The 26,458-nt window shown below is 43.8% G+C and overlaps 1 protein-coding gene across 1 annotated transcript in view; it reads right to left on the bottom strand.

Annotated features, from left to right (window-relative positions):
• The window catches only part of MTHFD1 (methylenetetrahydrofolate dehydrogenase, cyclohydrolase and formyltetrahydrofolate synthetase 1), a 74,029-nt gene that overhangs the window by 15,009 nt on the left and 32,562 nt on the right, over positions 1–26,458 (bottom strand). The window contains 15 exon segments of the mRNA XM_077941126.1: positions 422–463; positions 2,759–2,898; positions 2,995–3,106; positions 3,400–3,468; positions 4,584–4,724; positions 5,655–5,731; positions 9,193–9,295; positions 12,952–13,026; positions 13,174–13,281; positions 14,550–14,596; positions 17,620–17,756; positions 19,085–19,258; positions 19,450–19,547; positions 20,652–20,776; positions 25,836–25,947. Of these exon segments, the coding sequence (XP_077797252.1) occupies positions 422–463; positions 2,759–2,898; positions 2,995–3,106; positions 3,400–3,468; positions 4,584–4,724; positions 5,655–5,731; positions 9,193–9,295; positions 12,952–13,026; positions 13,174–13,281; positions 14,550–14,596; positions 17,620–17,756; positions 19,085–19,258; positions 19,450–19,547; positions 20,652–20,776; positions 25,836–25,947 (1,560 nt within the window).

Raw genomic sequence — 26,458 nt, 5'->3', positions numbered from 1 at the left:
CTCCCGACATTTGAGCTGGATAACGTTGTAGGGGGCTATCCTGTGCATTAAAGGATGTTTAGCCAGCATCCCTGTTTCTACCCACTAGATCCTAGTAGCACTCCTCACCTCCAGTTGTAATAATAAAAAAAGTCTCTAGACATTGCCAAATGTCCCCGGGGTCAAAATCAGCTGTTGAGCAGCAACCACTGGTCTAGGGCAGTGGCTTATTGACACCCTATGTAGGACAATTCTGTTTTGTGAGGCCCATCTTCCCTATCTACTCATTTAATGTAACTACTCAGCACACTGCAGGCCTTTTGGCACCCTGCACCCTGGGTCACAGCAATAACCCATTCATTTCCACACGGGCCAGGTGGAGAAATGCTGATTCAAAGTGTGGTGCTTTCTAGGACACGTGATAAGAAATAACTGAGGTTACCTCCTCTATGTAAGCCTTGGGAAGAGGCAGTCCAGCAGTGACCTGGAAGGAAAAGAAACAGAGTCAGAGGCATTTCCTATTTAAATCTCCTAGCTTAAAACGGTGCTTGTCATGTGTTAAAGGCAAGAGGCTGCAATGCTTGCAGACTGTACAGTAGTATAAGATTATTTCCTGCCCTAAGGACTTAGGGCATGTGACCAATCACACAGCACAGAACAAAAACGACTGCTTTGAGCAGCGTGGAAGACCTCTATGACCTGAATTAAGCAGGTGAGAAGGACCGGATCGATGGTGGGAGAAGTGGAAAGGGGTGTACCCTAGGCAGATGCAGTGACTCATCGAGTGAAGGCCATAGCAGTGGGGTTGGGAATCAAGGGCAGTGTGGGGAAAGAGGAAGCGGTCGGGCCTGCGGAAGTCATCCTGGGATGTCTGTCGATGGAGCCTGTGATGAGCCCTGCTGTGGTTTCATGAGCTGGTCCACAATGCCAACCCAGCATTGGTGGAGCTGAACCATGGTGTAGGGTCAATACAAACAAGAGGGAAAACAATACAGAAGGATTTTCTTTCTCTTTTATAGAGTGTATCTAAAGGATGGAGATGTCTGGTGCCACCCTCCCCCTCAACGCCCCCCGGCCCCCAGTCTTGATCTATGCCATGGCTCAGCCCTGTTGCATCCACAGAATTGAGCAAGTGGGTGAAGGTGTCCATTTCATGGGCCCCACCATGGGCAGTGGATAGTGATTAGGAAGCTCCGTCCTCTCCCACTGCAGTGAGACCATGATGCTACAACTCCAGAAGGGGTCATGAGGAGGCATAGCAAGAAGCAAGGACCTTACACGTAGCTTCCCGTCAGTAAGGTAATGGGAGCAGGACGCCTACTCCCTTGACAGAGCCATATGTGCAAATGTTCCCCTCCATGCACAGCATTATAGGACATTATCCTGACTGTGAGGTCAGGAGGAAGCAAGGAAAGGAGGTGCGATGGTGTGAGGGTGAGTGAGGGGTGTAAGAGAGAGGAATGTTAGTTGTGACTGGGGAAAAAAAAGGGAGTCTATTCTGCGCTACTAGCAGAAAGGGGTGTGCTGGGTTGGGAGTGCCTTTGGCACTCAGGGATAATTAAGACTGGATGGGGTGCTGGGGTTGTTATGGCAGCATTCCCAGTGTGCTCTGGGGACCCAATCCTTTGAAGGGCTCCATGAGGTCAAAACTATTTCCATAAGATTCCATAACATCTTATGGCCCTTTTATTCTCATTATCATCCTCTCATTGAGCATATAATGGACTTTTCCAAATGTTATGAGACATGTGATGTCACAACAGATTAAGTGCTATCTTCAATTAAGCCGGACCCAGAGAAGATCTGAAAAATGGACAATGCCTAAATTTTGTTGGGAAAAGATAGTGCATTTTCATGTTTACAAAGTTATTTATGTTAACATGTAATTCAGTTTGAATTTCTAATGTGGTAAATATCAATAGCTATAACCCACATGAACAAAAGCTCTTTTAGGCCCTCAATAACTGTCAAGAGTGTAAAGAGGTTCTGAGGCCAAAACAGAGAACTGCTACATTAGAACAAACCCTGACCAAAAGAAATTTGATTTTTATCCTGTAGGTGAAGGAAGCCTTATTTCCTAAGTTACAATACAAGCTCCTGGTGGACAGGAATTTAATAGTTTTTCAAATGATTTCAGAAAACTAGCACCATGCCTTTTCATGTAGGACCTAAAGAAAAGGTGTTAAAATACTAGGATAAAAAGTAGAGTAGTAGGAATTTCAAAGCAGTAAGAATTCAGAGAAATACAAAATTCAGGCTGGAGGTGAGGATGAGCCAGTCTCCACCTGTTTCTCTGTTACCAGGGCAGCCCTGGGCAGATCTGTCATTCTCCTCTCCCCTGCTGCCTCCCTAGGGTGTGGAGGCCCTGTCCAGCATGAACTACTCAAGACGGGGCTGACCTCTGTCTCAGCTAACTGGTTTGGGTGGCTGGTTGCCAGTGTCACTATACAGAGGGATGCAGATTTAAAAAGAACAGTCTGAACGTAAAACAGTTTTTTGTGGGGCTAGCCAAGCACACGTCCTTGGAGGGGTTTAGATGTTGTCAGATGTCCTCCGAAAGGTAGGCAGCCGATTTTGGCCCTCTTAAAATGCTGAGCGCTGACAGTGCCTGTGAGTGATAAGGCAGCCAACACAAGGGCTGTCTGCCCATCCCTTGCTTTTGCTGCCTATTAATCACGAGGATAAAAGCAGCTCAATGAAGAAACAGGCAGAAGTCATCCAACTTCCTTTCGGCCGTCAGCACACTGCTGATAATCAGACACTTCAACCCACTGCTCACCGTGGGGCCGCCCCCGTGCATCTTGAGAGCTCTGACAGTGGCAACAAGCACCACCACGTGAGGGCGGAGGCCGGAATACCGGCATTTGATGTTAAAAAACTTTTCCATTCCAATGTCTGCTCCAAATCCCGCTTCCGTCACTGTAAGGAGGAAAGCAACAGTAAAAATGTCATCCCAATTCCCCTGATGTTAAAAGAAATATACAGTCTATTCACTGGTTTTGCAAAAACACTAACCTACAAACCCTTCTGGTCCAACAAGCTTCAGTGCGATCCGGTCTGCAAGGATGGAGGAATTGCCGTGTGCGATGTTGGCAAACGGGCCAGCATGGACAAACACTGGAGTGCCCTGTGGAAACCAGGACACCGTGAGCTGAGTTGCCAATCCTGCTTCAAAGTGGGATCATACATTCAAGAATATGGAATTGATTTAGAATCAGAAGGAAAAATACTTCCCAGAGGGAAAATACAAAGTCATCTCTTTTATTTTAGTAACCTCCCAGTCACAGGTGTGAGGAAGAATGAGAAGAAAGAGATGAGCAAGTGGAGAAGGTCTCGACTACCCAGGTTAAGTGTGCTTTATAACCACTCTGCTCTGACTGTCCAAAACCAATTCAAGAAGGCAGGAGTCACTCTGCTCACCTCCAATGTCTGCATGAGATTGGGCTTGATTGCGTCCTTCATAAGCACTGTCAATGCACCACTCACCCCCTACGAAACAAATGTGTGCAGCATGAACTCCCACCAGCAAAAAAACCCAACCTTCTGAAACCAATATTTGACATTCTAGGCTTACCCATGTTAGCCATCTTGGACCAACTGATACTTTCACCTGAATCAGACCATTCATGGTTTCTTTCTGGATATGCTAGGAAGTTGCCAATTATTTATTTATTTATTTTTTGAGACACAGTCTCGCTCTGTTGCCCAGGCTGGAGTGCAGTGGCGCAATCTCGACTCACTGCAAGCTCTGCCTCCTGGGTTCATGCCATTCTCCTGCCTCAGTCTCTCAAGTAGCTGCGACTACAGGCACCCGCCACCACGCCCAGCTAATTTTTTTGTATTTTTAGTAGAGACAGGGTTTCACTGTGTTAGCCAGGATGGTCTCGATCTCCTGACCTTGTGATCCACCCGCCTCGGCCTCCCAAAGTGCTGGGATTGCAGGCGTGAGCCACCGCGCCCAGCCAAAGTTGCCAGATAGAATAAAAATGACATTCACATGTAATTTCTGGAAAAACATGTGACTCTGGAAACAAGCATCTTTATCAAGCTCTGCTGCTGACTGATGTGAGAAATCCATTCTAGACTCGGTTAAAGCATGGCAATGCTTGTTCCTAGAGTACTCAGTTATTTGTAACTCTGGTATCTGGGCAGACATTTCTATAAATACCAAACTCAATATGTGTCTTCCAAAGCTGAAACTGCAATATTACGCAAGAGTTCAATACCAACTTTTAACATCAGGTCACTCTATTAAGCCATCAAAGTGTAGCTGAACTAACTAGCAACAAAGATAAAGCAATGGTACTCTTGATGTTCTCTGCAAATTGAAGTCATACGCCCACTTTTAGAGATGCCCACAGGATGAAGATGTTACTCAAATCACCTGGACTTGTGATCTATTAGTAAAGCATACCACCTATTACTCACTCTGATGTACTTTTTAAACATTTCATAATTATCTTGCAATTAGCAAAATAGGATTAAACTGATGAGTTAATTGCAATGTCTTAAGTACAGCGTTAAATTCTGTTATTAATAACTGCTGAAAGACCCTAGGACAACAGATACAGATGTCGCCAAGCCTGGCATGCCTGGGTACCCACCAGATCTTCGGCACTGACGGGCTCCCCTTTCTTACTGGATGCCACCACCATTTTTCCCAGTCTCTCTCTCATGTCTTCTAGAGAAGTGGTGAGAGCCAGCACAGCCATAATCTCACTGGCCACAGAGATATCAAACTGGGCCTGTGGGCAGGGAAAAGAAGCACTAGCAAAAACTGTGTGTTAAACCAGAAGTGTGAATTGCAAGTGATCCTTTTTTACATCTGAGGCTTAAACAAATAGCTTAAAAGGATAGAATAACAGAATACTACCCAAAATATTTAATGAACATAATCTTCTAATAGCAAAAAATATTAATTAATTATTCCAAGACCCTGAGTTGTCAATTTTTTTTTTTTAAGACAGAGTCTCATTCTGTCATCCAGGCTGGAGTACAGTGGCACAATCTCGGCTCAATGCAACGTCCACCTCCCGGGTTGAGGCAATTCTCGCACCTCAGCCTCCCAAGTAGCTGGGATTACAGGCACGTGCCACCATGCCCAGCTAATTTTTGTATTTTTTTAGTAGAGACGGGGTTTGGCTAGACTGATCTCGAACTCCTGACCTCAAGTGATACGCCCGCCTCGGCCTCCCAAAGTGCTGGGATTATAGGCGTGAGCCACCACACCCAGCCCTGAGTTGTCAATTTTTTTAAATAAATGTTACAGTAGGACCAAAAAGCTATGATTTTATCATGGCCGCTTATAATCATGTGCTTATTGTTTTCTTCATATACAAGGGAACAATATGGTACCTCTTAAACCAAGGAGATATACAGTGAAATGGCTACAAAAAAGAAGCAATTTTAATCAATTTCTATGCAAGGATATTCACTTGGGGCTCTCCACCTCCAGGAAAAAATGCTGGGGGAAAAACACACAGGTGACACATGGGATTTATTGCAAAAGCTGTCAGGAGTGCTCAATGCCACACACCTACTCACTTCCATTTTAAAAGGGAGAAGGCAGAACAACACCTGGCAGTATCAATCGTATGAGAGAGGATGGAGGAGGAGAGAAGCAGCAAGATCTAGTGCCTCCGAACTAATCTCCTTGGAAAGGGACAAATTGTTACCGTCCGTGTGTGACCCTTCTCCGTTGGAGCCTGTCCAATCGTGATCTTCCTCAGGAATCTATCATTGGTATCCAACACTATAGCAGACAGGCAAAATATAGAACGATTTTGAGTAAAAGGACCACAAAGTTAAAGGAAGCAGCAGAGTTTTAAAGCAATAAGTCTAATTGCATGATTGTCTATCAATATTTGATCTCAAAATGGATGGCAAAGCTAGAATATGTGTTAAAGAAATGATGTTCATATACCATAAATACACAGGAGTTATTTTTAAAGCAAAGGAATGTGGAGTGGCTTGGTTTTATTCCATCTAGAGAATTCAAACAGTTAACTAGAAATCTGGAATCTATTTTAAAGCATATTCCACATATAAGAAAAACAGAGCAGTCTACATTTTTTCAAAAGACTGAGGTTTGTGTTGTTGTTCTGTGGGATGATGACTCATTGACTTTCCACCACCGTAAGAAACACAGGAGCCATCAAATCAGGGCAAGTGCAAATATCTTTTGAAACATGCTGGGTGCCAGTCCTGGTCTGGAAATTTAGGAAACATAGCACACTTAACAGAGATAATTTCTATTCTGATGACAGAATATCTATCCAATTGTATAACCACGAAAAACATGGCAAAGATCAAGCAACTAACCAACTAACGACTTCCCAGGACTAACTACTGTTAACATTTTAGTGTACCCTCAGTTCTGGTTTTTTGTATGTGTAGTGTAATAGGAAATATATTTGACCTTTGCCATGGGTTCCTGACACAAGGCTCATAGAGCTCTTGGAATTCCAAGGGTGATAGGAGTGTCTTATTATTCATTACAAACTTCTTTTGATCACACCTGAGTTTATGGTAATAAGTGACTTATGGTAGGTCTCCTAGACAGCCTCAGGAAAGGACTGGTCACCAAAAAGAACAAATGATTAGAGGACTGGAACTTTCAGTCCCACCCACCAACCTCTGGGTAAGGTATTAGGGGTGTATATTACTCTTGAACAGGCCGGGCGTGGTGGCTCACGCCTATAATCCCAGCACTTTGGGAGGCCAAGGTGGGCAGATCACCTGAGGTCAAGAGTTTGAGACCAGCCTGACCAACATGGAGAAACCCTGTCTCTACCAAAAATACAAAATTAGCCGGGCATGGTGGCAAATGCCTGTTAATCCCAGCTACTCAGGAGGCTGAGGCAGGAGAATCGCTTGAACCTGGGAAGCAGAGGTTGCGGTGAGCTGAGATCACTCCATCGCACTCCAGCCTGGGCAACAAGAACGAGACTCTGTCTCAAAAAAAAAAAAAAAAAAAAAAAAAATCCTGAACAACATTTGATGAGCCTCTGGGCTGGTGAACACATCCAGGTGCTGGGAGAGTGATGCACCCTATGCTTCTCTTCCATCTGGTTGTTTCTGAGCTGTATCCTTTATAATAAACCATAAACACAAGTGAAATGCTTCTCTGAGTTCTGTGAACCATTCTAGGAAATGAACCTGAGCAGGGGATTGTGGGGACCCTCCAGTTCATAACCAGTTGATCAGAAGCACAAGTGACAACCTAGATTTGCGATTCGTGTGTGAAGTGGGGCAGTCTTGTAGGACTAAGCCCTTTACCTATAGGATCTGCTCCAGACAGTTAGTATCAGAATTGAGTTAAATCATAGGATACTCAGTCAATATCCACTGGAGAAGTGAAAGTTGAATTGTTGTGGAAGAGAAAAACTACCCATCTGGTGTCAGAAGTGAGGTACTGAGCGTACTATGAGTATGGAGAGGAAACAGGAGTTGCCATTTCAGTATCAAATGTCAAACAATATCAAAGAAACACAAAATGAAATTGATCCATATTCCTATTAATAACATCATTGTTGATGGCTGAATATGTTTTAGAACAGAGTTTTTCATCTTAGAGATTGGTGAAGAAGTGTGAGGATGTGAGAAGCTCACAGAGTACAAATTTGCCTATATATTTTGTGGGTTTTTTTTCCTTTCAAGATGTTTTCTATTTCAAAATTAAAATAATTTCAAAGTAAAACACACACACACACACACACACACACACACACACACACACACAATGAACAAAAAAACCCAGTTCATACTCTAAATGAGTCAAAGAGGAGAAGCATTTTTAAGACACTTGATAACATGCCAAATTATTTTCCATAAAGACTATCATAATTTCATACCAAAAGCAGTGTCTTATATAGCAATCAGACACACACACACGCCCCACTCTTACTGTAATGCGTTGTTAGAGCCAACCCTTATTTTTCAAAAGAAAAAAATATCAGGTTTCATGTAACTAATATTTCTGTAAAAAATAGCCAGTCAATAGGTATGACTGCCTCTAGTTTCTTAGAAAACATGAATGAGACACGGAGCAAAAGAAAAGTAAATCGGATACTAAATCTTCAAAATGGACTTTTAGCTTATTCCTTATAAAATATTATACCATTTGTCTAAAGCTATTGAAGCAAAGGCAGAGAAATTCCTGTGTGGTTTTAGACGTTGAGAGTGTCATCTAAAAAATGCCATTAGCTAGCAACAGTTATTGAGTCAAGGAAAATCACAAAAACGGTCAATAAATTGGCCTTCAGCTGCATTCTGCATGAGGGGATGAAGATTCCTTCTCAATAGTGATACAGAATAGAAAGCTGCACTGTTGATGCAAAGTAAAATCTAAGCTACACTAGTTGTGCATTGAGAAAAGTAACATATGGCAGTGAAGCCAGGCAACCTACTTACTAAATTGGTAAGTAATTAATCCTTGAAGGCTACCTAATATAAGAGAATTTAATAAAATGAGGTAAAAAAATGATTAGGTAGGCCGGGTGCAGTGGCTCATGCCTGTAATCCCAGCACTTTGGGAGACCGAGGCGGGCAAATCACAAGGTCAAGAGATTGAGACCATCCTGGCTAACACAGTGAAACCCCGTTTCTACTAAAAACACAAAAAATTAGCCAGGCGTGGTGGCAGGCGCCTGTAGTCCCAGCTACTCGGGAGGCTGAGGCAAGAGAATGGTGTGAACCTGGGAGGTGGAGTTTGCAGTGAGCCGAGATTGTGCCCAGCCTGGGCAACAGAGGGAGACTCTGTCCCAAAAAAAAAAAAAAAAAAAAAATTAGGTAAGCTAGAGAACTACAGAAAAAATCAAGTCATTTATGCCACACAAGAGTTCTAAGAATAAAGGTCACACATGATTCAATAAGTGATTAAACATAATTTCTCTACTTCATGACACCAAAACTTTTTGCATAAAATTAAAGTTGTAAAATGTTAGTTTTGGTTTAACTACCCTAATTTCAGTCAACACTGAATAGCCAGCAAAATGTTCGACCAATCCAATGAAGAGAGATTTGATGACAGCTAATAAGGAGAGATACTGAGAGGTGGCAAGAAAAAGAAATAATGTCACCATCTTAGTCATGCCTTCGCTGGTAAAATACCAACATGGAAGCTTCTGAGCCTCACATTTTAACAACTATTCTGGAGGGTGTGGGGTGTGCAATATAGTCAAAACAAACGGGATTTGTACACTGCTCTGGTACCTCTTTGCCAAGTTATGGTTTCTGGATCAATGTCCAATCTTGCAAATCTGTTTATCTCTTCATCTGTCAGTGTGGTAGGGTCAGTCTTTTCAATGCCTAGTCTCTGAAAGGGTAGGAAAATGAAAACATAAAATAAGACAAATAGAAGCACAATAAATGTAAAACAAAAATTTTGATCTCTAGCTCTAAATGGGATCCCCTCTAGGAAATGCAAACCATCTTGAATTCAGAAGGAAAAACTGAAAGCTGGGGGTTATTTCCCACTGTCAACCTAAAAAAAGACATTACAAAAAATTATCTCCAAGTAGGTTGAGTTTATTCAGGAATGAGAGATGAGGATTATAACTTGGGATGCCACAAATATGCCTAGTGAGGGAAGGGAAGCTTTTACTAGCAATGAAGGCGAGCTTTGGCTGGGTGTGGTGGTTCACGCCTGTAATCCCAGCACTTTGGGAGGCCGAGATGGGCAGATCACCTGAGGTCAGGAGTTCGAGATCAGCCTGGCCAACATGGTGAAACCCCGTCTCTACTAAAAAATACACAAATTAGCTGGGCATGGTGGTGGGTGACTGTAATCCCAGCTACTTGGGAGGCTGAGGCAGGAGAACTGCTTGAACCCAGGAGGTAGAGGTTGCAGTAAGCCGAGATCATGCCACTGCACTCCAGCCTGGGTGAGACTCCATCTCAAAAAAAAAAGGAGAGAGAGCTTCATGTAGTCTGCTTAGAAACAGAGTTCAGGTCGAGGCTACAGTGAGCCATGATTGAGCCACTGCACTACAGCCTGGGTGAAAGAGCAAGACCCTGTCTCAAATAAAAAATAAAATAAAATAAAAAATACAGAATTCATCACTCCCAGAAGCTCAAAGCAGAGTTGTCAATTCATTGGTGCAGCTGCCGTTACTGCGAAAGCATCCTTTCAAGAGCATCTTATCTGAATTACTCCCATCCTAAAGAATGTCTAGTGGTAAGTCTTGTCATGGAAACATAAGTATACATTTGAAACGTGCAAGCTGTGCAAAGCAGGAGATGTGTGAAGGATGTGAAGGGATTTCTTGTGGGGTTTTATGAAGTCATTGGAAACAATTTTTGCTCTTTCTTTTTGAGACAAGATCTCATTCTGTCACTTAGGCTAGATTATAGTGACCCAATTATAGCTCACTGCAACCTTGAACTTTTGGGTTCAAGGGATGCTCCTGCCTTAGCCTCCCGAGTAGCTGGGTGTAACTACAGGTGCATGCCACCACGCCTGGCTCATTTTTAAAATTTTTTGTAGAGACGAGGTTTTGCTTCATTGCTCAGGCTGGTCTCGAACTCCTGGGCTCAAGTCATCCTCCTGCCTTGGCCTCCCAAAGTGCTGGGATTACAGGCCTTGCAAACAGTTCTTATCACAGACGTGTAAGTGTGAGCCTCCTCTTTTTCGTGTCTTCCCAGCCCTGTTTTTTCTGGGTCTGACAAAAGTGATTTTATCCCAATATCTGCAAATTCACATTACTCACACACGTACAAAGGTATTATTAACATGTTTGTCCCTATAACTGAGCAACAGATTTCCCTAAGCCTAGACCTAAATAATCACAGTATCATAGTGACCAAGAAGTGTTGTAAAACACAAGTCCAATTTTTTTTTTTTGAGACAGAGTCTAGCTCTGTCACCCAGGCTGGAGTGCAGTGGGGCATCCTCAACTCACTGCAACCTCCGCCTCCCGGGTTCAAGCGATTCTCCTGCGTCAGTCTCTTGAATAGCTGGGACTACAGGCATGCAGCTGCACGCCCAGCTAATTTTGTATTTTTAGTAGAGACGGGGTTCCTCCATGTTGGTCAAGCTGGTCTCCAACTCCTGACCTCAGGTGATCCGCTTGCCTCGGCTTCCCAAAGTGCTGGGATTACAGGTGTGAGCTACCATGCCCAGCCTCCTCATCTCTTAAAAAAAAAAAAAGAAAAGAAAAGAAAAGAAAAAAGCTGGGCTCAGTGGTTCATGCATGTAATCCTAGCACTTTGGTATGTCAAGGTGGGCAGATCGCTTGAGCCAGGAGCTTGAGACCAGCCTGGGCAACATGGCAAAACCCGGTCTCTACACAATATATAAAAATCTCGGCATGGTGGTACCTGGCTGTAGTCTCAGCTACCTAGTTGGCTGAGGTGGGAGAATCACTTGAGTCCTGGAGGTTGAGGCTGTAGTGAGATGTGATTGCACCACTGCAATACAGCCTGGGTGACAGAGTAAAACCTTGCTCATGCCTGTAATCCCAGCACTTTGGGGGGCCAAGGCAGGTGGATCACCTGAGGTCAGGAGTTCAAGACCAGCCTGGCCAACATGGTGAAACCCTGTCTCTGCTAAACATACCAAAATTAGCTGGGCATGGTGGCAGGTACCCGTAACCCCAGCTATTCAGGAGGCTGAGGTAGGAGAACTGCTTGAACCTGGGAGGTGGAGGTTGCAGTGAGCTGAGATCACGCCATTGCACTCCAGCCTGGGAGACAGAGTGAGACTCTGTCTTAAACAAACAAACAAACAAACAAACAAAACCAATACCTTTTTGAAAAATTAAAAAACAGAAAACAAAAACAAAAAATCCCTTGTGGCCAGACGTGGTGGCTCACGCCAGTAATCCTAATACTTTGGGAGGCTGAGGCAGGACCATCGCTTGAAACCAGGAGTTTGAGACCAGCCTGGGCAACATGGTGAGACAAGGTCTCTACAAAAAATAAAGTAAAAAATTAGCCAGGTGTGGTGGTGTGTGCACCTATAGTCCCAGGTACTCAGGAGGCTAAGGTGAGAGGATTGCTTGAACCTGGAAGGTGGAAGCTTTAGTGAGCTGTTATTGTGCCTCTGCACTCCAGCCTGGGTGACAGAGAGAGACCCTGTCTCAAAAAAGAAAACAAAAAACAAAACAAAACACCTCTCTTTTGCTATTCCTTTATGGTCATACCCTCGCTTCATCCATACCCTTAGCATCTATTGATCTGTTCCCTAGCACTATAATTTTCTCTTATTGAGAATATCATACAAATGGAGTCATGCAATATGCAAGCTTTTGAGACTGGCTTCTTTCGCCCAGCATAAATTCATCCAAGTTGTTGCTTGTATCAATAGCTCATTTATTTTTATTGTATGGATGTACCAGTTTGTTTATTTATTCATCCATTGAAAGACATTTAGATTAGTCCCAGTTTTGGGAAATTATTAATAGAGCTGCTAAAAACATTAATGTACAGATTTTTATGTGAACAGAGATTTATTTTGGGTGAGATTTCTGGGTCAGGTGGTATGGTGTATGCTAACTGCATATTTGTTACAGAAATTCAAATAACATATAGATATAACCACGCTTTTAACTGTTTAACACAGACCCTTATCTATTCAGGGGAAGGCAAGTATTATTTTACAGACGAGTAAACAGAGAAACAAGTCATTTAACAAATTTGCTTAAGGTCCCAATGATGCAAACTCCAAAGGCTGCTACGCTGCCACAGTGGCATCCTAACTCTTGTTCATGTTATAAAGGAAGTGTCGTTTTTTTCTGAGCTGAGGGCAGGTTGTCAGTGTTCTATTTATTCCACACTAGCCACTTCTAATCTATAGATAAATGAGAAATAACCTCTACCATCAATCTTTGCTATGTATCACGACTTTAAGACTATGATTACTGATGTAACTTCATCTAAAATAGGCTACTCCAAGAAGACTTTTATGTCCTAATCAATGATCAGATTCCAGATTCCACACAATATAAAAAATGTGGAAGAAAAAAAGCTTACCTTTAACCTTCGGATTTGGATATCAGAGAACTTTCTCACTCCATTTACTGATGGCACCAAACGATTAAAGAGAGCCTTAAAGAAAAGAAAGGGGCTTTAAAATGAGAGGAACCCCATTGCCTTGCTACCTGCATCCTCAGCACCCAAGAGACCAACACTAATTCAGATGGTTCAATACTTTCAAAAGTGTTCAATGGGATTCATGGGGCTTTGGCATCCTACCTTGTCTGTCTGGGTCAGTTCATGAAATATCCGAGCATCAATGGCCGCAGCAACGAGGTTATTAGCTGCAGTGATGGCATGGATGTCACCTGTGAGATGGAGATTAAACTACAAAAGAACAGAAGCCACATTAGTCTCCCAGCTGCTCTGTATCTTTCCAACTTTCATTCTATTGCAAAGCTCAATCCCTATTTTAAAGCCAGTGGAATACTGAAGGCAGCCCAGCTAGTGGACGAACACCCAATACAGAGAGTTCTTGAAAACATAAATGACTGGCTGGGCATGGTGGCTCACAACTATAATATCAGCACTTTGGGAGGCTGAGGTGGGCAGATCACTTGAGGCCAGAAGTTCAAGACTACCCTGGGCAACATGGTGAAACCCCATCTCTACTAAAAACATAAAAATTAGCCAAGTGTGGTGGTGCGCACCTGTAATCCCAGCCACCTGGATGGCTGAGACAGGAGAACCTGGGAGGCGGAGGTTGCAGTGACCCAAGATCACACCACTGCACTCCAGCCTGGGCCACAGAGGGAGACTTTGTCTCAAAAAAAAGAAAACATAAATGACCAATTATCTGTCTGCAGAAGAATCTCCTCCCAAATACAGAACTTGCAGCTTTTCCAAAATGAGATGTCCAGAGACCACAAATACCACACCACTGGGATCAACAGCAACACTGGGTTACTGAGGACACACCTTGAAACAGCGAGGAGAAGTGCACGGGAGCAGCACCAACTCTATGTCTATGCACTGTTCCTATTTCTGCTGTTACATAAATGAATTCTGAATTCGCTATGTATTGCTGCTTCCCAATACCATGCTTCATTTGGTGATTTGCTTATAATGATCATTCCCACTGAAAGCCAAAGTTTGAAACCAAGCTGTATCACAAGTCTACAAATAAAGTTGTTTTCCCCCTAGGTGTTGCTTCTGCTGGGAAACAAGTCATTTGTCCACTAAGAGCTCTACAAAAAAGGCTAATTTCCAGAGAGAAAAAGCTATAATAAAGAATCTAGGCTGGGCGTGGTGGCTCATGCCTGTAATCCCAGCACTTTGGGAGGCCGAGGCGGGCGGATCACGAGGTCAGGAGTTCAAGATTAGCGTGGCCAACACGGTGAAACTCCGTCTCTACTAAAAATACAAAATTAGCTGGGCGTGGTGGTGTGCCTGTAATCCCAGCTACTCCGGAGGCTGACGCAGAATTGCTTGAACCTGGGAGGCAGAGGTTGCAGTGAGCCGAGATCGTGCCATTGCACTCCAGCTCTGGGCAACAGAGCAAGACTCCGTCTTGGGGAAAAAAAGGCATCTAATTCAGCCAAAGAGAAAAAAGAAAAAAAAAGGATCTAATTCAGCCAAATCCCAAAATACTTTACCTCTTCCATAGGAATGACCTGGGAGTAACCTCCTCCTGCAGCGCCACCTAGGGGACAGGTCAAGGGTAGGGACTCAGTTAAGCATCCTCCAATGACAGAAATCAAATAAATGCAAATGCATTATTGCAACTACTAAGCACATTTATTTATTTACCTTTTACAATCATTTGGACAGTTTTGATCAAGTGTTTTCTAATACTAAGTAGTTTCTCAATTGAAATTTGAGTTTAAATGACAAAACCATGAACAAATATATACCTACTCATTATCTTTAGAAATAGGTTCCTTGTGATTATCGGCATGTGTTAAAACACCCAGCTGACAGTTACATAAAGGCAAACCTGTTCAATTTCCTACTCTCATAAAGCTTCTTTGGCTTTTAAAACAGAAATATTTAAAGTACATACACCTAACACAAAGACTGCAATTTTTCCTAAATAGAGATATATTTCCTAAATAGATATAAATAGATTAGGCTGTTAGAAAGCAGCCTGATTGCTAGATTTATACTTGGATTACAGGTTGAGTATCCCTTATTTAAAATGCCTGGATTTTGGTTTTGGATTTGGGTTTTTGTTTTTCAGATGTTGGAATATTTGCATCATAATGATCCAGCATCCCAAATCCACGACTTAAAATCTGAAATGATCCAATGAGCATATCCTTTGAGCATCGTGTCAGCACTCAAAAAGTTTAGAATTCTGGAGCCTTTCAGATTTCAGGTTTCTAGATTTCTGATGCTCAATCTGTATCAGCCAAAAGTCAGTTAAAGATGTCCAGGACACCAAGTATGGCTGCTCATGCCTGTAATCCTAGCCTGGGAGATCAAGGCTGCAGTGAGTTATGATCATGCCACTGCATTCCAGCCTGAGCTGGGACTCCAGACAGAACAAGACCGTGTCTCAAAAATGTCCAGGTTACCACGTTATCAGTGCAATAAATGTAAATCAGATATATATATATATTTTTAGACAGTCTCATACTGTCTCACAGGCTGGAGGGTAATGGGTTGGCATTACAGGCACGTACCACCATGCCCAGCTAATTTTTGTGTTTTTAATAGAGATGGGATTTGCCATGTTGGCCTGGCTGGTCTCGAACTCCTGGCCTCAAGTAATATACCTACCTTGCCCTCCCAAAGTGCTGGGATTTCAGGCATGAGCCACTTCACCCAGCCCAGAGATTTATTAATATGTATTTCATTTTTGTGAGGCAGAGACCGTGCAGTGAGGCAATTTGCAATAAGAGTAAAAGGAAAATAAAGAGTTCAATAAGCACAATAAGGAATAGCTCGTGCTGAAGTTGAAAGGGGGTTAAGACAAGCTCAAGAGCAGAACTAAGTGATTATATTTATAAAACAGGTGGAAGGGTGGGCTGGGAACGGTGGCTCACGCCTATAATCCCAGCATATTGGGAGGCCGAGGCGGGCAGATCATAAGGTCAGGAGTTCAAGACCAGCCTGGCCAACATAGTGAAACCCCATCTCTACTAAAAACACAAAAATTAGCCAGACATGGTGGCATGCACCTGTAGTCCCAACTACTCAGGAGGCTAAGGCAAGAGAATCGCTTGAAACCAGGAGGCGGAGGTTGTAGTGAGCCAAGATCATGCTACTGCACTCCAGTCTGGGCAAAAGAGCGAGACTCCATTGCCAAAAAAAAAAAAAAAAGGTGGAAGGGTGAAGGTGTACCCCGTGTCAACATTTGCAGTAATTGCTAAAACAAGCAAAATTTGATACCCTGTCACCAAGCAGAGAAAGCTAACTCTAAGAACCTATCATAATTAATAAAAATTATTTTAATTAAGATAGCAGCAGGCCGGGCGCGGTGGCTCAAGCCTGTAATCCCAGCACTTTGGGAGGCCGAGACGGGCGGATCACGAGGTCAGGAGATCGAGACCATCCTGGCTAACACGGTGAAACCCCGTCTCTACTAAAAAATACAAAAAACTAGCCGGGCGCGGTGGTGGGCGCCTGTAGTCCCAACTACTCGGGAGGCTGAGGCAGGAGAATGGTGTGAACCCGGGAGGCGGAGCTTGCAGTGAGCTGAGATCCGGCCACTGCACTCCAGCCTGGGCGGCAGAGCGAGACTCCGTCTCAAAAAAAAAAAAAAAAAAAAAAAAAAAGATAGCAGCTTGGCATGGTGGCTCATGCCTATAGTCCTAGCAATTTGGAAGGCTGAGACAGGCAGATCACTTGAGGTTAGAAGTTCAAGACCAGCCTGGCCAAAATGGTGAAACCCCATCTCTACCAAAAATACAAAAATTAGCCAGGCATGGTCGTGCACACCTGTAATCCCAGCTACTTGGGAGGCTGTGGCAGAAGAATCTCTTGAATCCAGAAGGTGGAGAGGTTGCAGTGTGCCGAGATCGCAACCACTGCATTCCAACCTGGGCGACAGAGTGAGTGAGACCCTGTCTCAAAAAAAACAAAACAAAACAAAACACATGTTCGTAGTACCGCAGCAATAAAAATCTGAGGGTAAAGTATGAGTATGGTACTAGCTTAGAGCTTGAAATAGACATGGAAGAATCACTCTGGTACTTAATACAGGTGCCTTTGACCAAGCCACCTCTGAAGTCCCAGTTGCTGCTACTGTAAAATGGTGACAATACTATCTTGTACTGGATGATAAAATAAAATGCAAAAACTGGTCAGCACAATATCTGGCACAAAGCATATATTCAATAAGGGTAGGCTTTTCTTATTTTCAACAAAGTGAAACATCTGTGGGGTTTGTCATTGTCTCTAGAGTATCCGTAAGATGATCAGTAGCTATGATTACCTTTATTGTTACTGTGGCAGTGGACTATGAGGGTCAAATAAAAGCACCCCCAGCTACATATCACCCATCCCAGAGAATCCCTGTGCAGTGGCAAACAGTGACAGCAGGAGCTGGGGAGATCCAATGACAGCCTTCATCAAAAGCATAGTCACAGTGGTTTGTGAGAATGACATTTCTGGTGCTGAAATGAGTCGAAACCTCATAAGTATCATAGGTCACGTGTGCCTGGGAGGACTGAAGGAGAAGCAGGTCCCCTGTCATCACCCACGGTCCAGTCTCACTAGTACCTTTTATTCCAAAGGTGGGACCCTGAGATGGCTGTCGCACACATGCAAAGACGTTCTGGTAGAGATGGGCACCAAGGGCTTGCACTAGCCCAATTGTAGTTGTGCTTTTCCCTTCTCCCAGAGGTGTTGGAGTTATTCTTCAAGACGAAAGCAAAAGAGAGAAAGTTTAAAGAATTAAGTGAAGTGTATCTGAATCACTAAGTCACACCTAGCAGACCCTAGAGAATGACTCGTAATCTAAAGATTAAGAAAAACAAAGTGATGCATAGCAGTGTATGCCTGTAGTCCCAGCTATATAGGAGGCTGAGGCAAGAGGATCACTTGAGCCCAGGAGTTCCAAGCTACAGTAAGCTATGACTGCACCACTGCACTCCAGCCTGGGCAACAGAGCAAAACTCCATCTCTTAAAGTAAAAAAAAGAAAGAAAAGACAAAGAAAAAGAAAGACAAAAGCCCTGAAAGACATCTTTTTCAAGAGTCTTAGTTGTAATTTCCAAAAAACTTTAAGAAAAAAAAATGATTCCTGTATTTTAGCTCTTCTTGCTGTAAGAAGCAAATATACTTTATCTTATAGAGACACAGCTATAATTTTAATTTCTCATTTTATATTCAGGCCAGGCGCAGTGGCTCACACCTGTAATCCCAGCACTTTGGAAGGCCGAGGTGGGTGGATCACCTGAGTTTGGGAGTTTGAGACCAGCCTGACCAACATGGAGAAATCCCTGTCTCTACTAAAAATACAAAACTCGCCGGGCATGGTGGCGCACACTTGTAATCCCAGCTACTCAAAAACTAGCTTTTTAATATAACCTCAGTCCAGCAATAAAATGAGTGCTTAGTAGATCCATTGAATTAATGAATTTGGGGTTCAAAAAGGTGATTCTGGCCGGGTGCGGTGGCTCACGCCTGTAATCCCAGCACTTTGGGAGGCCGAGGTGGGTGGATCACAAGGTCAGGAGTTCGAGACCAATCTGGCCAACATAGTGAAACACAGTCTCTACTAAAAATACAAAAATTAGCTGGGCGTGGTGGCTCACACCTGTAGCCCAGCTACTCAGGATGCTAAGGCAGGAGAATCGCTTGAACTCGGGAGACAGAAGTTGTGGTGAGCTGAGATCATGCCACTGCACTCCAGCCTGGGCAACAGAGCAAGACTCTATCTCAAAAACAACAACAGCAACAACAACAACAAAAGGTGATTCTATCTTAAGACCGGGTTTTAAGACCAAACTCTTCCACTTACCAGATGGATAACTTTGACCAATTTTCTCATCTATGATTATCATCTATTCTTACCTACCTCTCAGGATTGCTGTAAGGATCAAATGAGATCAAATATAGGTGAAAATGCTAAAATCAAATTAAAGGCACCTCTACATACATGTGCAAAGTGCAAATGCAACGCCTGGTATGAACGATCAGGACTGATAGGAAGATTTGGATGGCAACATGAATAAAAACCATACCCAGTCACCACCACGTATTTCCCATCAGGCCGGTGCCTCAGGCGCTCTAGTGCTGACAGCAGAACTTTGGCCTTTGTTTCACCATATAATTCTACCTCTTCAGATAGCAGACCAATTTCTCGAGCCAGCTTACCAATGGGCTTCAGTTTACAAGATCGTGATATATCAATGTCACTTTGGAAATATAGAAAATAGGTATTAATGTTTATCCACTGAGTTTAATTAATCCCACAGTAGTAACAAGCCCCCAACCCAACCCCAACCACCGATGGCGCCTTCAGAGGGAGCATATGTGCACCCACAGTATCTTTCAACTAAAAACGAACAATTCACAAAGTTTTAAATCAGTAAAATTTTATTTTTACCTTGGAACAGGTGTCTTGAGGTTAAGGTTGTTATACTCAATCATCCACTTTCCTGGCTTAAATTTCTCCAGGAAACGCTTGGCACTCTCTACTGTGCTCTAAACAAAATGAAATAAATGAAACTTAGAAGAGGTGGTTATTTTAATCCTCACCTCAGTTTCAGGCTCCAGGTCACTCCAGTTCAATCACAAAATGAACTGCTTCACACCCACTTATTACCATCCTTCCATCTGAGGTCAGAGTCAACAGGCACCTAACATGCTTTGGGGCTGCTTGCCTGGCCCCTGTCAGCTGGTGCATGTTAGAAAGGCAAAGCAGGCCAGGCGCAGTGGCTCACACCTGTAATCCCAGCACTTTGGAAGGCCGAGGTGGGTAGATCACCTGAGTTTGGGAGTTTGAGACCAGCCTGACCAACATGGAGAAATCCCCGTCTCTACTAAAAATACAAAACTTGCCGGGCATGGTGGCGCACACCTGTAATCCTAGCTACTCAGGAGGCTGAGGCAGGAGAATCAATTGAACCCGGGAGGCGGAAGTTGTGGTGAGCCGAGATCGCACCATTGCACTCCAGCTTGGGCAACAAGAGAAAAAATCCATCTCAAAAAAAAAAAAAAAAAAAAGAGGCCGGGCGCGGTGGCTCACGCCTGTAATCCCAGCACTTTGGGAGGCCAAGGCGGGCGGATCACAAGGTCAGGAGATCGAGACCACGGTGAAACCCCGTCTCTACTAAAAATACAAAAAATTAGCCGGGTGCGGTGGCGGGCGCCTATAGTCCCAGCTACTCGGGAGGCTGAGGCAGGAGAATGGCCTGAACCCAGGAGACGGAGCTTGCAGTGAGCCGAGATCGTGCCACTGCACTCCAGCCTGGGGGACAGAGCGAGACTGTCTCAAAAAAAAAAAAAAAAAAAAGAAAAAGAAAAAGAAAGGGAAGGCACACCAAAACAGACCTGGCCAAACCGGGGTTGCACTTTTCTTCTTTCAAAGTTATTATATTCCAAAAGAGATTGGAATTATGCCATCCCTACTTTCCTCTATTAATGTGCCTGATCTTACTTCTCTGTTCTTCCCTTCCCTTTTTCTCAATAAATTCACATCTTTACTTAACTTCTGAGTAGGTTTTTGACATTTCTACTTGGGGAGAAAGGCAGCCAAAACTCAATCAGCTTTTCAGAACTCTTATAGAAACTTTTATTCACAAGTACCTGCATGAGCATTGCAACCGTCATGGGCCCTACGCCGCCAGGAACAGGAGTGATGAAGCTCGCCCTCTCTTTGGCCTCGTCGTATGCCACATCACCCACAACTTTTCTCCCATTTGTTTTATCATCTGGTCAAGTGGGGAGAAATCAAAGCTAAGTCTCAGAATTAATCCTGGTGATCAGTTACGACAAAAACTCAGCAGAATTTTAGGGTGTGTAAGTCCCATCAGGCTCCAGTGCCTACTTAACTTAAAAGCTATGGAATGACAGATGCTTGCTATTTCTTAGGGAGAAAATTATTTTACCTGCAAAAATTCCCAAGATGCATAAGTGGTTTTTCAGAACCTGGAGAATCCTTTTGTAGTCTCTCAGGTGACAAAATATCAACTGTTTTTTATTCTTAAAACCAACTACCCAGTATATAATGAGCACCTTTTAAAATGTTAATTTGCCAAAGCCTACAAAGGAAATTTTTTGGGTGCACAAAGCTCCAACTCTGTCACAGCTGCCACATATCGTTTCTACAGCAACTGTCAGCATTTTGTGAGCTCCATGTGTGAGCTGGAGGAACAATTCGACATCCAATTCCAAAGACACAGCTACTTAAATGTATGCTAAAGGCAAAGAATATAATTACACTTCCCTTAAAAGGACACAAGAACAACTACAAATCTTACCAGCAGAGAATAGCTATTCAAGAGAACAAAACCCAGTGATGCATCATTGCTCACTCACACAAAGAACATCCTACACTTGGCTTCAGTGCACTTCCAGGAGGGGCTGGGGGCGGGCCTAGACCTTGAAGCAATAAGGCTCCCAGGCTGCATCTGGTAGTCGTAGCGACATCACCACTTCTCTCTGATCAGATCGCCACAACTGAGAAGAAGCTCCAAGGTGGAGGCAAGAAGCCAGAATTGCCGGGCGCGGTGGCTCAAGCCTGTAATCCCAGCACTTTGGGAGGCCGAGACGGGCGGATCACGAGGTCAGGAGATCGAGACCATCCTGGCTAACACGGTGAAACCCCGTCTCTACTAAAAAAAAATACAAAAAAAAACTAGCCGGGCGAGGTGGCGGGCACTCCGTCTCAAAAAAAAAAAAAAAAAAAAAAAAGAAGCCAGAATTAAGAGATTAGCAGGCACTTTGGGAGGCCGAGGCGGGCGGATCACAAGGTCAGGAGATCGAGACCATCCTGGCTAACACTGTGAAACCCCATCTCTACTAAAAATACAAAAAAATTAGCCGGGCTTGCTGGCGGGCGCCTGTAGTCCCAGCTACTCGGGAGGCCGAGGCAGGAGAACGGCATGAACCCAGGGGGCGGAGCTTGCAGTGAGCAGGGATCACGCCACTGCACTCCAGCCTAGGTGACACAGCGAGACTCCGTCTCAAAAAAATAAATAAATAAATAAAAAGAGATTAGCTGTAGCATCAGCTCTTTTATTAAAAGTTAGGTCCAGGTGTGGTGGCTCACACCTGTAATGCCAGCACTTTGGGAGGCCAAGGTGGGTGGATCACCTGAGGTCAGGAGTTTGAGACCAGCCTGGTGAAACCTGTCTCTACTAAAAATATTTTTAAAAATCAGCTAGGGGTGGTGGCAGGCACCTGTAATCCCAGCTACTCAGAGGCTGAGGCAGGAGACTCAGGACGCAGGAACCCAGGAGGCAGAGGTTGCAGTGAGCATTGCACTCCAGCCTGGGCAACAAGAGCGAAACTCCAGCTCAAAAAAAAAAAGTTAGTTCTGCAGCTCCTGTGGGCTCCATATTAATCTGAAGTCCAAAATGCAAAGAAGGCTTAACACTACCTATCACAAGTTTGCTGAGGGCAAAATGAGAAAATGTGTACATTACTGAAATTGAAAAAGCAACCTCCAAGCGCAAGAGTTTCTCTTTCCACCACAGATACATAAGATATTTTTTATATGGAGTAAAAGGAGCTGGTAAACACAACTGACTGGGATGGTTTCAGGTTTCTAAAAGATTATAAAGCAGCAAACTATGGCAGAACATTTTCTCTCACAGCCCCTAGAGTCATTTCAAAATGCCAAGGAAATATAGGTAGAGGTTTGCCCTCTGTACAAGTTTCAATAGTCTTCACATGTAGTTAGCTTGAAATACCTGCTGCATCTATTTCTATGTGTTAATGTTAGTCATTTTCGTTTTCCCACAGATAAGAGACATATATCTTGACTACACGAGTAAACGCAGCACTAGATGAGTTCAGTTTTGCTCCTAAACCAAATACTGTCAGGGTTGACGAGGCACTGCTAAATACGCAGTGCTTCGTGGATAGGATGACGTGGTCAGTGGAAAAAGTGACCACTGCTCAACCTAAGTATATGACCTCAGTAATGAGCAGACATTTTGGTTATCTACCCCCAGCCCCAGAATTTCTCTTTCCTTGCCAAATTACATGTACAAAATTCAACTAAAGATCCAGCTGAGGCCAGGCGCGGTGGCTCAAGCCTGTAATCCCAGCACTTTGGGAGGCCGAGACGGGCGGATCAAGAGGTCAGGAGATCGAGACCATCCTCGCTAACACGGTGAAACCCCGTCTCTACTTAAAAAAATACAAAAAACTAGCCGGGTGAGGTGGCAGGCGCCTGTAGTCCCAGCTACTCGGGAGGCTGAGGCAGAAGAATGGCGTAAACCCGGGAGGCGGAGCTTGCAGTGAGCTGAGATCCGGCCACTGCACTCCAGCCTGGGCGACAAAGCGAGACTCCGTCTCAAAAAAAAAAGATCCAGCTGAGCCCTGACTCTTTTACATTTAATTTGGGGACCCTAATAATAGAGGCCAGTCCAGAAGCAGCTACACTGGATAGGTTGAGACTGGATTGGAGTAGGGTGGGGAATCTGTTCCCTCTTTTTAACTCTTCCAAATAAAACACTATTGATTTGGCCCTTCTCAATTTATCTTTAGTAAGCCAAGCAGGAAGAACACTTTTATGTGTTTCTCTGGCTAATACTTTCTGCCCTGCACTTGAATCTTTAAAAATATTCCTTCTTTGGAAAAGGTATACACACCTTGATTCACTCTTAATTTGGCAAGTGACTTACAATGTTATCCCTGAGTGGACCATGCAAACTATTTAAGTAATTAAAATATGAACCAAGAAGTAGCTCGGTAGTAGAATATGTTGCTTCTAAAATGAACATATGCAAATATCAGTCTTTAGGTCCTGCAGCCCATTTGCTGGTCTATAACTGAGTGATTCTGCCATCCTTTGGGGGACACAATAACATTCAGCTTTATCAACATTCATTTGCCTATATGCAAATTACCAGTAAAAACACTGGTGACCAGGAGGGAAGATACTGCTTTGATTTTATTCATATTTTATTGTCTATGTAAGAAATTAATGTGAACAAGATGGCAAGTTTCATGTTTAAGTCAACATTTCCTACCTATCTGCAAGACTCCAGATCCCCACCCAGGTTTTTCTTCTCCATCTCTCACATGTAATCCAAAAAAAAAAAAAAAAAAAATGCCAAAAGCAGAAATATGTTACAGAAGATGCAAGGTTTTAAACAGACTGAGCTTGAATGTCATATCGCAAGTATTCAAAGTGCGGAGTTGTAGGAGAGCAATTTCTTTATCGCCTGTTAGATAATTACACTACAAGAAAATGAGTGATCAATTATGAGCTACTGTCTTAAAAGCACGGTGGGGAGAGTGGGAGGGAGGTTAAAAACGGTGAAGGCTTGACAGTGACTAATGTTCCTGGCAGCTCAGCGTCTACATCTGAAACTTGAGATGGGAAGGGAGAAAAAAGGCTATTCTTGCTATAACTCCCTTCAACAATTCAACAGATATGAGTGCCAGTGGTCAGATGGCAGGAGACTGGATGTGGCGCCACAGTGACCACTGCCCTTGAGGAGCTATCTAGGTAGGAGAGCACAGGATGCCACACGTGAGACACATACAGTAAAAGATACAATACACATGCTCTGTGGGAGAGGAGGGAGGCAGAGAAGGAAAGATCATCCCTTGATAAGGGGAAATCAAACAAGGTTTGGAAGGAATAACGGACATGACAGGGAGGAAGAAGCTGAAGGTGAAGGTCAAGTTGAACCTTATTCAGTTGTGCAGCCCAAGGCCTGGCATTGTGCTTGATACACAATAGTTGCTCAGTTAAAGATAGTTCCTTTCTTGAATCTATGAGGACGCATACAAGTTTTGCCGTATTGTTCTGTGAAGTTTTCTGTTTGAAAGAATAGCCCACTCCACTAAGAATGCAGGGATGGGAGCTACAAAGGACAAATGAGGCATGTGCAGGGAAGAGAAAGTGGTCCACTTTACAAGTTGAAGACAGGTATTCACCACACGCAAGTGAGATCACAGGCTGCAGAGGTCACTGAAATTAGTGTGAGGCTAAGGAGTCTGGCAAGTAAGAAGGAAGAGGCTCAGAGGTCCATGCCCAAAGGTGAACATGGCAAGGCAAGAGCATGGGGATAGATCTGAGTGGGAAGCAGCGGGAGGGAGGGACACCTGCAAGGAAGTTATCACAGCCTGTCAGCTGAGAAGGTAACACTCAGTGGTGACACTGAGAACAGAGGAGACAGAAAACAATTCCTAATATTTAGAGACGGATCCAATATAGGGAATGCTTGGGAGGGAAACTAAAAGGCTTCAGACCTGTGGGAAGGAAGAATGGTGGTACTAACCAAAAGATGGGAGTAAGGGGTAACTGGGAGATAAGGATGCCAAGTATAGTTATGGACATGATTAAAAGGCTAGATTTATCCTCTCAGCCTAGAAAAAAACCCAGGTCAAACATCTTCTTGTAAAGCCTTCCTCTTGGCAGAATGAGTCCTTCTTCTGGACTCTCATAGCACTTTGCAATGATTATACTGTGTTTTAAATCCATCCAACAACTTTGCTGAAATAAAGGGTGATCTCTACATGAACATAAAGTGATATATCCCTCCTGCCCTCCGTCTCACTTTCTCCCTGGACAAAGTCATCTTGGAAGCTGTACAGCACATGATTAAAATCACAAGCTCTGGCACCAGACCTGCCTGCAAGTGGCACCTCTTCTATCTACTAACTGTGCACCCTTGGGCTAGTCAGTCTCCCTAAACCTTAGTACTACAAGCATAAAATTAGAGACAAGCTTCTCTCTCAGGCTTCATTTGATGACCTAGACACCATCCTCAACACCAGAAGCCACCTTCCTCCTCCAGCAACACTCACCTGGGACATAATTGATTCCACAGTCGATGACTATTGCCCCAGGTTTGATCCACTCCCCTTTAACCATTTCAGGCTGACCAGTTGCAACCACCAGGATGTCACCTTTATTTACCTAGGGGGTAGGGGATTTGGACATCAGAAATGAAATAATGAAATACACACCAAAAAAACCCAGAAATGAAAAGGATATCCCTGAGCTTTGTATTAAATTCTTAACTGTCATAGGCTATTTCATAAGACACTGGGTTAAGGCCTCAAATGTAAGCCACGCACTGTTTCTGACAGCCCTTCACATGCCATGCTCATTTCTACACATGCCAAAGAGCTCCCTTTCACCAGCCATTTTACCCAATAGGGAAATCAGTGTAACCTGCAAGGCAGAGAGGCAAACAGGCTTGGGGCCCTGCGTGTTATAATGTCCAGACACTGCTTCTTCTCCTACAGAATATGGGGCTACCACCTTCCACAAAGCACTAGTTTGGGAGGATTAAAAGAGAAGGTACTAGACCTCTCTCCTGCTCTCTCCCCACATTTAAGAGACTGCACTGTCAACAGGCACATGGGCATGTGTGCATTCTTGGGCTCAGGAACCTGATGCAGGGATCTAGAACAAGCTGCCGTAG

Source organism: Macaca mulatta, chromosome 7 (genome assembly GCF_049350105.2).
Source record: "Macaca mulatta isolate MMU2019108-1 chromosome 7, T2T-MMU8v2.0, whole genome shotgun sequence".
Classification (NCBI taxonomy): Eukaryota; Metazoa; Chordata; class Mammalia; order Primates; family Cercopithecidae; genus Macaca; species Macaca mulatta.
The sequence above is the reverse complement of the archived record's forward strand: the minus strand, read 5'-3'. Positions and strand labels throughout refer to the sequence as shown.